We start from the raw sequence: 12,274 nt of genomic DNA, 5'->3' as shown, positions 1-12,274 counted from the left end.
ATTAACATTTTTATGATATATGAGAAACATATTTCTCATATTTGTTTCTCTAGTGGCATATAATGTATGTGTAATCAGGGAAACCTGAGTTCAAATTATGCCTCAGAAATTTATTAGCTGCATGGCTAGAAGCAGGTCATTTAATCTCATTTATAAAATCAAGATAATGATTCCATCTATTTCATAGGATTATCATAAGGAGCAAATGAGAGAAAAATACGGTGCTTTATAAACATACTTAAAGGACTCTATGAATGTTATCAAAAAAGTAAATCAAGAGAAAATTAAAAATGTTTCCATTGACAACAATCCAGCAAAAATTTAGCTGAATGAATGGAAACCTTGAAGGCCAGTAAGAAAAGGATTTGTTAAATCCCGCATATGATGCTCAGGACAGTCTTCAAATTCTAAATCCTTCAAGGGCTCCCTTTTCTACCTGGCATCCACACTCTTCAACAAGCAAATATTTGTCTATCTTTCCTGCTCATATACTTTTTTCTATATATTCTGAAGCCCAGATAAAGAGAAATATTACATTCACCCAATTTTTCCCACTTAAATGACTTTCCTAACCCTGTTCCTTAAAGCCCACCATTAACTGCAAAGATTCTCCTACTTCCTTAATCAAAAACTCTGATCTCTCTCTGGACAATCTCCTCTCCTTCCCCAGCTGTCCCTATGATTCTTTCCTGTAACACTTGAAATGAACAAAGATGGAGGTTCTGAGTAGAAAAAAGGACCTGGAAACAAGATGTCTTTTGGAGAAGTGACAAGCTTTGATCATTGATTGTGTGGAGTGAGGTTAAGGAGGAGTTAGAGAAATTCAATTTCTTCTCCCTATTTTCTCAGAATTTGTCCTTTTCTGAATCCACCTCACTCCTTTCTCTGTTTTCATCCTATAGTTAACTAATTCAATTCTATACAGTCATCAATTATCAAATTCCTTGCCTCCCTTGAGCTACTGCTCCTCACACACATCAGAATATGAACACTCAGAAAGGACAAAACTGGTTTTTCATTGTCTTTCTCTGTAGTCCCAGGGCTCAGCACAATGCTTGGCACATAATTGCTATCTTACAAATGTGACTGGCTGACTGTTGATTGACTGAATGGAGACAGGGGAAGCAACACAACTCTGTTATCTAGGTATTTTATCAATTCATGTTATCCAACTTCAAGCGACTCTTTATTACGGTAAGATAAATATTTTTAATATAATATAGAATAATGTATATATCAATAAATAAATAAATAAAATTAAAAAGATAAATAAAATTTTAAAATTACATAAAGTTCCTTTATTTTTTCCTAAATAGTTAACTATCTTGCTCCCTTGGAAACAATTCCAAACCTCTTTTTTCCTCAGGCCTCCCATAGCTCATTCCCTCAAACAGTTAAGGACCTTGCCTCCTATATTAATGAGAAAATTGAAACCATGAACTTCTTACCATCCCTTTTCATCTCAAAACCTCTGGGCTCTCTCTCCTCCTTTTCCCCAATCTAAAACAATGAGGTAACCTTATTATTATAGGTCAACACCAATCTTTCTATATGTATATGGTTGTTTCCTATCTCCTCCCAGTAGATGGCAACCTCAATTATCTCTTTCTAGAATCTTCATCCTCTTCTTCTATACTGGTTCCTTCCCTACTTCCTTGAAGCAAACATGAGCAAATTAAACTGAATCTTTAAAAAAAATACTTCATTAGACTTTACTGGGCCCTCAAGCTATCTCCTTCACCCTATATAGTTTAGGTTATCATTTATTTTTATAATTTATAATTCAATTTATTTAGCTATTTTTAATGATTTGATATTTTTAATAATTTAATAAAATTTACTTTATTTATAAATTCATTCAATGCAACCTCACCTCTCCAAAGTTACCAATAACTTATTCATTGCAAATTCTTTTCAGTTCTCATTTTTCTAGACTTCTCAGCTGTCTGACACTGCTAACTCTACTTTCTCCACCAGCGTATTGATAAGACACTCTCCTGGTCTTCCTCCTACCATTCACTCTCAAGCTCTCTTGCTGGCTCCTAAGTCTCATCACACACACCTCCAAATGTGAGTGTCTCTAGGGGTCTCTTCTCTGAGTACTACTGTTTCTTGGTTACCTCACCTGCTATCACAGTCTCTTCCCAGGATGGTTAGCTCCTAATTACCATCTGCCCATGAGACATCCCTCAGGCATCTCAAACTCAACATATCCAAAATGAAGCTCATTCTCTTCTCCCCAAATCCATTACTCTGCTATCTTCCCCTTTTCTCTGGTAAGGAAAAAATATTCTTACATCTTGGTATTTTTTCTGACTACTCCTTTCCCTGACCCCTCACAGACAATCAAATGTCAAATCTTGCTCCATCTCTCCCCAGAAGACCTCTTGTACCCAGGGCCCTTCTTTCTACTCAGAATCACCATTGTGGTTCCAGTCCTTGTCTATGTCCTCTCACTTTGATAATGTTCTACTTCTCTCAAAGTCTTCCTAACTGGACTTGCTGACTCTCAAATCTCTCTCCTCCCATCCCTTGTCCACATTAGCCACCAAAGTGATTTTCTGAAAGCATAATCTGACTATATCACTTTGCTAGTCTGGCCGCTAGGATAAATTATGAACTTTTTCAGGCTAAGTTTTTAAAACCCTTCACAAACTTGTTCAGACCTATTATTTTCAGACTCAGTGTATTTATTACTCCCTTCCCAATTATATTCTTCATCGATCTCTTCCTAACTCTCCCACTACCAATTAGGTATCTGCTTTATTGAAGCAGATAGTAGATAGTTAAGACGAGTTTAAATTATTAGCTATGGGATCCTGGGCAAACTAATAAGCTTCTGTGACTCAGTTTCTTGATATGTAAAAAGACAATAACAATCCCAACTTCACAGGGTTATTGTTAAATTAAGTTAAATCAAATAAGACAATATAAGTAAAAGTGTGGTGCAAATCTTAAAAGCATTACATAAATGGTCTAAGCTTTTAGCCAAGTGCTACAGAAAATATTATAAATTAACTCATATATAACACACAAACACAGACCACACACACACGCACACACACACACACACACACACACCCCTTCAGGTTTAATTTTCCTAGGAGTTTGAGTTTTAAAAAAGGAAGGGAGGGAGGAAGAAAGAGAGGGAGGGAGGGAGGGAGGAAGGAAGGAAGGAAGGGAGGGAAAGAAGGAGAGAGGGAGTAAGGAAGGAAATGTACCAATGAGACAGTTCTGATAGAAGACATACATTTATAATGGTGAGATTGATATGGGCAGCTCCTACAACAAGGGTGAGAAATAACTGGGCTAAGCGTTATACCAGAATGCATGAAACATTATAAGACCAAAAGAAGGCCTCTAGCATATTGGACAGTCATCCCAAAATCTCTCCAAAGAAAGTGAACAACCAAGAATGGACCTAGATGAGAAGGCAAGGATTCATACAGGATTTGTATGAATGAAGAAAATAACCATCTCAATGAGATGACAAACTATTGAAATATGGATGTGGCAGGCCAACTCATGAGATTCCACAGGAAAACAAACAGTAGTTTCGACTCAAATGATCCAAGTTGAATCCTGGTTCTGTTATTTACTATCTTTGTTTCTCTTTGGCCATCATTTTCCCTCATCTGCAAAATGGAGAGATTGGTTTGGATGGTCTCCAAGTTTCCTTCCAGATCTAAATCCTAGGAACATGTGTATTGGGGTGTGTGTGTGTGTGCTCATTTATGTGCATATCTGTATCTCTATATACACAAATATACATGTGCATATAGCTATCTACATATATCTTGGTTATTTCTATAGGGAGAGAAAGAGTGTCATCTTTTCATGGAAGTCCTAGTTGCTTAATCTATAAAAGCCAGCTTTTACCAACAATAGAAATGTAGACATTTTTTTTTTTTTTGATGCACTGTCTTTTTTACTTTCTCTAGGTTTTGGGTTTTTTGTTTTGTTTTTTATCTTGACTGGCCTCTCTTCAGTTCATAATCAGAAAGGACTTTTTTCCTTCTTATTTTTTTAATCACTTAACAATTCTCACTATGGTCCTCCCTCATTAGCCCTCCTGACCCTAAGGGTAACACTAATATAATGAGATTAAGAATAGAAATTATCAGGAGACCTGACTTCAAACACTATCTCTCTGGCTACAACCCTGGCACAGTTATCGGCTTTGAACTATGACAAATCATGGTCTTTTTTTCCTCACTTTTACAAAATGGGCACGGAAGACAAAAAGGCACAGAAATTAAGTTGGCCAGAATGCCTAAGCAGTTCTTTCTGGTCCAAATATCCTTTGATTCATTGAATCTAAATACTGTCAACTTAAAATATTTCTATTTATGTATCAAGCAAGGGAAAAGAAAAAAAAGCAGCAACCTGTTCAGCTATTTTTCAATTGCCTCTGACTCTCTGTGACCCCTACTAGAGTGGCCATTTCCTTCTCTAGTTCATTTTAGAGATGAGGAAACTGAGGCAAACAGGGTAAAGCAATTTCCCTAAGGTCACATAGCTAACAAGTGTCTGAAGCCAGATTTAACTTAAAAAGGTTAAGTCTTCCTGACTCCAGGCCCAGCATTCTATCCACCGGACCACCTCACTGCCTATTTTTAATAAACAAACAGAACAAATTGAGTCTATTTAATAACAGCATTACATGGTAGCTAGTACTTGACGCTAGCTTTGAGCTCATAGTCTACTTAATGTCCCAGTGTCTCCAGAATTCTTGATATTGTACATTAAAGATGAGATCCCAATCTGTATCAGCAGAAAGTGTCCTTCCCAAAACTCCTTCATGCTCATGCTCTCATTCCAGACAAATACAACTTATATTCACATGTAGTCCTTCAAAGGTTTACAAAGTGCTTTCATTACAACACCAGAGTTAAACACCTCTAACTTAAAAGGAATTGAGGATCAGAGATTTAGAGGTAGAAGGTATTTCAGAGGCTAAACAGGTAAATCCAAGGCCTTCATTTTAAAGATGAACGAGAAGAGGCAACTGATCTATCCAAAGTTACACACACAGTCAGAGGGGAGACCTAAAACCAGTCCTCCACTCGTTCCATGGTTCCATAATGTCTCATAAACGCTAGGTTCTTTTTATATGGTGGATCACCATCAAAAATAGTATTCTAGGATAAGTACTGGGACAATTTCATGAGTCTCATCTTTTCAAACTATCATCAATAACTTCACTGGAATAGGGTCTTAATCTGTTATTTCACTGATATAAGAAAGTTTCATGGGAGGCAACTTCCTTTATCAATGAAGGCTGGCACCCTTTCTTGGCAGTTCCTAGGACATCTCTAAGGAGGTTGTATGTCACAGGATCACTGAGCCACATCTTTATCCTATACACTACAGTTCTTCTTCCTATGAACTCAACCCTTTACTTGATTTTTCTAAAACCTCACTTACAGCATTCTGATATTTACATCATTTACATAAATATATACATAAATACAATTTACATATTCTGATTTTACAGACAGGGAACTTTCATCAAAATTGCATATTTTTTAAAACTATCAAAATAACAAAATATCACATTTCATTCTTCACCTCAACAAAAATCCCCCCCAAAATACACCCATAATCACTTCTCAATTAATAATTATTTATTAATATGTATCATGTGACAGATATGGAGACACAAAAATCATACAGTCCTGATCTCCACGTGCTTTAATTCTATTAGGGGAGGCAAGATTCATAGATCTGATCATATAGCAAAAATAAATGAAAAAATAAATAAATAAAAGGTGCGAGTTTGGTTAAGGGAGGGAAAGCACCAAAAGGTAGGGGAATCAAGAAAGGCTTTGTGTAAGAAAAGCTTTAAAAGAAACAAGGGTGTAAGTGGAAGAGGTAAGATGGGGCAAAAACTGAAGATGGAATGTCTGTCATGTGGGAGGAATCAGAGGTATAGTTTTTCTAACCTGTAGAGTTAGTCTGTAGAGAGGGGAACTAGAAAGAAAATATAATTCACAGACATATTATTGTAGAACACAGCTCTGAATAGTCTCAGCAGGTAATGTAGTGCAGGAAAAAAGAAAACACATTGAATTAAGGTCAGTTAGCTAATTAGCAAATGAAACTAAATTCAGAGTCTATCATTCGTCCATAAACAACATGTCCTTGGATATAAATGCAAATTTTAGGGCCTTACTTAGTTGCAGCAATCTTCCTGATATCATAATATCCAAATATCCAATATCTAAATAAACTAGAGATTTATATGACAGACTCATTATAGATCAACCCCCTACTCACTATGTCAAGAAACAATTCATATAATATAAAGTACGAAACAAAGTTATCAAGATGAAAAACCTGAAATCCAAATAAGATGGGGACATGAAGGAGGTAAGATAGGGAATCCCATAGACAGAAGTTTTGTGTCTAGATTCAACAAGGCCTTTTCACCAGTGATAAGAAGGCTTTAAAAGAAGTCTCGTGACAAAAATCTCTATTCTAGGGAGTTCAAAAAAGAAAATGCTTCCAGACCTTTCTTTAAAAAAGGAGATTTAGAACTATAAGGATTTAATTTAACTCATAGCAATATGTGCATTTAATGTGTAGGTACACACATACATAAATAGATACACACACACAAAGACAATGTAAAAATTATATATGTATATTTATATATACATACACAAAAGACAGAAAAGAAAGTAATAAATGTATATCTCTACATACATACACAAAAGAAATGGAAGTTTTATATATATATATATATGTATGTATGTATCTATACATCCACAAAAGGCACAGAAAAGGATGTCTATATATACATGCATGTGTGCATACCTACATACATAAAAGGCATAAAAAACTTCACAATTTTTCCAAAGTCCCACAAGAAGTGCTTAACACAAGTCTAATTATTTTTATCTACAGAATAAAGCCCCTAATGGCCTCAAACCACAAGGACACTAGGCTCTGTTCATTCAGCAATCAACTGTTCTTAAATTAAAGAATAATGAGCAGCACTAAGAGTTAAAATTTCCAGTACTGGGCACATAAGGAGATTACTAAATGTTGACTAATTGGTTTTATGACTCCAATCTAATTCAACTCATCAAGTAATTTTTAATGCATAAATAATGGACAAATAATAATGCACAAATCTTAAATAAGATTTGCTAAGCAAATTCCCTTATATTATGGTGGCAGAGTGGTACTCTAGACTGGCAGTCAGGATCCAAGTTCAAATCCCAATTCTCCTACTACTGTCTTGAATGAGTTTGGTGAAAAGTCATTTCTTTACTTCACTGGTCACGGTTTCCTCATTTGTAAAATAAGCAACTGAAAGGAAGCTCTCAAGGTCCCTGCGAGCTCCAAACCTCTGTTCTCAGGCACCCAGGAGATAACTGACCCAGACCCACCAACTATGCTTCCTCCCTCAATGTGTCATGGCACCTAGAGAGAGAATTTATTGGCAAATCTGCCCATTAATTCTGCCTACTGGTCAGAAACAGCAAAAATATTTTTCTCCCAAGTCTGCTCTATTGGTATACAACCAAAACTAGTCACAGCTGCATCAATATTTAGGAGCAAATATTCATGCAATGCTGTAACATATTCATGCATATATCACATGCATTTCCATTTAAACAAATACTCTCTCCTCTTACATAAAATCAAAATTAAGTTTCTTAATGTTGATATGAAAAACAGAACTGCCCTCCTTGAATTTACTCATTTCAGGATAGAATATAAAATTGAGACAGAAATGTATAGAGAGCTAGGGAGCTACTTTTCCAAATTTTTCCCATAATGCAACAACAAACTGGAGAAAAAAGAGGCAATTAGAAAATGTGGCTTAGCTATCATTAATCTGCATCAAAGGGATATAATGATGCACATTGTGTGCCTTTCCAATTACTCTCCATTATGGGTTTCACAACAGAAGTTAAGAAATCTCTTTGACAAACTAGTTCTTTATTAAAAATCAAAGGGAAGCGCTTTGCTACCATCTGCGCAACATTAACAGCTTCACTGAAGAATGATTATTTTCTAAGTTAAGAAATATTCAGCTCTATAAAACACAACACATGCACACATACACACCACTATTCAAACACTCACCTTTGGCTATAAAATGTCACAATATACATGAAACACTATGTCATTCAATAAAGGAGGACCAGTCCCTCTCCCCATACTAGAAAATGGAGGAAAAAAGGGAAATTGCAATCTTATGAAAGCATCATCAAAGCTAATCTATCTTACTATCCCCCAGCACCAACATATGCTTAAAAGAAACTGACCAACACCTGCAAGGAGAGGGAGCAAGTGAAAAAAATCTTATTTAAAAAACAAAACAAAAACAAAAACAAAAAACCTTTAAATTTAATGCCCTTAGTGGGAAAAAAAAAAACAAACAGATTACATTATAAAGAATAAGGTAAAATTATCCATAAATGGCTGTCAGGAAAATTTATGACAGACAATCTCTTCTCTTTAAAGTACACTGAACCGAGGAAAATCTGCTTGAGTATTTAGAAGCTCATTCTGGAAAGCATTACTATAAATCAGGCGCCTTTATCTCTAGTCTGCCATATACTATGTCCATGATTTGACAAGTTCTTCCTAATTACCCACCTTAATTACAGTAATTATATATTTTATAGTAAATGCAAGTAATAAGGTTCATTTGGAAGATAAATTATCAAATACAGGGGTTTTTTGGTGGGTTTTTTTTTAAAAGGGAAAGTATGACCATTTCATTGAATTTATTCTGCTGGTCGTGTGTGTGTGTGTGTGTGTGCACGCACAAGCACATGCATTAACATATGTGTGTACATAAACATGTTATATGTACGTGTAAGAACAAATAGAAAGATTAATAAAAGGACACATCTATGTATCTCATTTTTACTTCAATCTATCATCTACATCTATAACAAAAAAAAAGTATTAAAGATAGTAATCAATCATATAAAGAGCATGTAGAAAGTACTCATATTAAGTCAACAAGCATTTATTAAATTCTTACCATGAGAATAAGGTAAAATATATTTTTCTTATAGAATATTAAATTAAAATTAAGTGACATATTTTAATACATAATCATATATATCACATACGTATTATGTTGACATTACATATACTATCTAATAATATTATATGTGCACATATCCATATATACATACATACACATTTTGGGGGGAACATGGACAATGTGAGAATTTCTTTAACTTGACTTTAAACATTTATAATACAGGCTGTATTTTTCTTTTTCTTTTTTTTTTTTCTCATTTGGGTGGGAGAGAAAGAAGGCAAACTTTTGCTTACTGAAAAATACATAAAATTTAATTTAGAAATACAATTGTAACAACACTAGAAGGTATCCAAACAGTGAAGCATAAAGTCATTTCGCAAGGGATCTCACCTAGGCAGTGGAGATAATGATCAATACCCTAGTATTGGACATCTGAAAGAATAGGAAAATGACTTTTGAAAATGAACTATGCCCTCATTCTTAGATAGGAGACCTTCCTACCAAGTGAAGGCACATACAACAAAGTTTCTGGCATCACCAGGGATCCATCAATATCTGCTTTTCTGAAGTTTCAAAAGCAAAATTCTTAGGCTCTCATTCATATGTGGTAAACCTTCCAATATGAAGCCTTCCCTGCTGCTCCCAATGGGGTACCTACAAAAGCTTGCTGACTGATACGGCTGTCCTGCCATTAAGGGTCATTTTACTTCACCATGGATCTGACAATTACTTTTGTCAGTTAACAGACACCACACAGCTTGCTGTGCTACAATCAGTTAAATAGGAAGGACTGGAAAAACGGGGGGGGGGGGGGGTAGGACCAGGGGGGGGAATACCGTGGCGTTTATATGGCAAAGAACCAGAACTTCAAGGCCACAATGGGGCCATTAATCAATGTAAGCTCTGCACACAGAGCAACCAATCACAGCCTGCTCTTGCTAGCAAGAAATATCAATGGCAACATGCTGCATTAAGTCTCTGGTCCTATAAGGTTTGGGAAGCATTCTAAACTCAGGTCCTGGGATGGCACACAGTTGGAACTTAGAAGTTCAGATACCTCCACTACCCCTCTCTATTCAAGGACCTCAGCTTAAGATACCCAAGAGTAGGACTGTAATAAAGCTCTAGGCTATGAGCTCTGCTCTCCCCTTTTCTGTTGAAGGACTCCTAAGGTTTGCAGGATCAACACGACAATACACTCAAGTTACACCTGTAGGCACCTGAATCTGAGGAAAGAGACTGCTTTAAAGTCAGCCTATCTAATTATGTAAGAAGGGCCAGATCTGGAATGCTGTTTCTAGTTATTACAATGACCTACTTCTTATTTTAAAATATAAACCACTTGGATTTTTGTAGTATTTTCCATTATAAAACCATAAAGTTTGGGAGGGGCCAGTCGTGAAGCACAATACATTGTTCTACCTGTGGCTTCTCTGAATCCAGAAATGGGCAGGAAAACATGAGTCTGTTTAAGGACAGCTTAATCTAAGGTTTGGGGAACAGAAATGTATTACACAAAGAGTTAAACCTCATCATTACAATGTTCACATTTATACACATACACACAAATGTGTGTGTATATAATTAGAGGCTTGAGGTTTTTTTTTTTTTGATGGACTGCTTTTCTCTTCTTCCTCTTTATTTTTTTTAAACAAAATAGTCTTATTGTTGAACTCTGAAAGACAATCTCTGATCAAAGATCTCTGATCAAGACAATGACCAGCCATGATTGCAGGGGATTTATGATGAAACATACTAGTCATCTCCTGACATAGATGATGAATTCAAAAAGTAAAGATTGAGGAGGAGGGTGTGCATGTGTTCAACATCTCTTTTAGGTTTGTATATGTAAGTGTTTTTCACATGTTATGTATGCCTTCTTCACCTGGAATTAAAACCTTCCATCTAAGACTGAAAGAAGCATTCCTTTTCAAAAGTCACTTCAGTATTCTGCTATTCATTCTGGTGGCCAGTACCAGGGACAGCAATTCATTATCTGTACTGACCCAATGAGATATATATATAGATAGATAGATAGATAGATATAATGAAACTGATACCAACAGGAAGTCCCTGAAAGCTCTTTCAGGATCCAACTCAAGTTCTCCAAAGCCACACATTCCAGTGTATCCAGCTATTTTGGCCAGTAAACTTCCTGCTTTGCATCTGACAAAAATACCCTATCCATCGGGATTTTAAAAAACAAGAGCTAACAGTAGCCTGGAGCAGCTTTCCTATTCTACATCAATCATCATGGCAGGTGTCAATTTAGAAGAGGCCCTCCCACAGAGAAAAGGGAGGATGTCATTCTGGTCAATGAGAAAAACAAGGATTCCAAAATCCAATTACTGGGAAACTCCAATCACCTTACCTTCTTTTCATCCCTAATTAGTTCTCTGGAGAAAACATTTGAGGTGCACATTCAGTTAATAAACCGAATCTAAAAACAACTAGGATCAGCCAACCACAATTTCATTAGGGAAGAAAAGGACAATGAATATCGGATTCTACTTCTCCTTCAAAACAGGTCAAATGATCTAGAGTACTGTCAATTGTTTTTGTCCACATCTGCTTAAAAATACATTTTAATGAAGTAAGCAATGTTACTCCAATAAATAAATGAATGAATGAATGAATGAATGAATAAATAAATAAATAAGAGGAAAGAAAAAAGAAAGAAAAAAATAAAAAGAAAGAAAATCACCATTCTTTAGTTTTATGATGTTTCAGGAGCCAAACTTAGAAATTTACTTCATGAAATAATGTAATTCTAACTCAAATGCTTTTTTTTTTTTCTTTTTTGGGGACGTGGGTACAGTGAAAGGGAAGGTGGGGAGAAAAGACTTACTTATCCAGCTCCTTTTGTGTGAACCCACTATATATTTCAAACAAAGTGACCGTTTAAATATAGAAAGCCATTTCTACCAAGAGCCCTACGAGTCTTCCTCACCTGTACCTGAGCTGTTGTGTAAGAGATTCCGAAGCTTACTGCACAGCTGGATCATGTTGTCTAACTGTCGGTTAATCTTCACATCCTGAATCCAAGCAGGTGTATGACACACTGGACATTCTGCACCGATGCAGTCACTCACACACGTACTTAAAGAGAACAAACATTCTGAAATTAGCCCAGCACTGTAAGTACAAAAGAGAAGATGAGATTACTGTAACCTATTTAACATATACAGGACTGCTTGCCATCTGGGGGAGGGGGGGAGGGAGAGAGGGGAAAAAATCAGAACAGAAGTGAGTGCAAGG

At 35.9% G+C, this 12,274-nt stretch overlaps 1 protein-coding gene across 3 annotated transcripts in view; it reads right to left on the bottom strand.

The window, feature by feature from the left end:
* BARD1 (BRCA1 associated RING domain 1) overlaps positions 1 to 12,274 on the bottom strand; it is a 126,038-nt gene that overhangs the window by 87,178 nt on the left and 26,586 nt on the right. For 2 of the 3 annotated variants that reach the window (XM_031958098.1, XM_031958101.1), the window contains exon 3: positions 11,967 to 12,115. In XM_031958098.1, the coding sequence (XP_031813958.1) occupies positions 11,967 to 12,115 (149 nt within the window). The remainder of the gene's footprint in view (positions 1 to 11,966; positions 12,116 to 12,274) is intronic. The other variant, XM_031958099.1, reaches the window with a different exon arrangement.

This window comes from Sarcophilus harrisii, chromosome 3 (assembly GCF_902635505.1).
Source record: "Sarcophilus harrisii chromosome 3, mSarHar1.11, whole genome shotgun sequence".
Classification (NCBI taxonomy): domain Eukaryota; kingdom Metazoa; phylum Chordata; class Mammalia; order Dasyuromorphia; family Dasyuridae; genus Sarcophilus; species Sarcophilus harrisii.
This window is presented reverse-complemented; position numbering and strand designations above follow the sequence as displayed.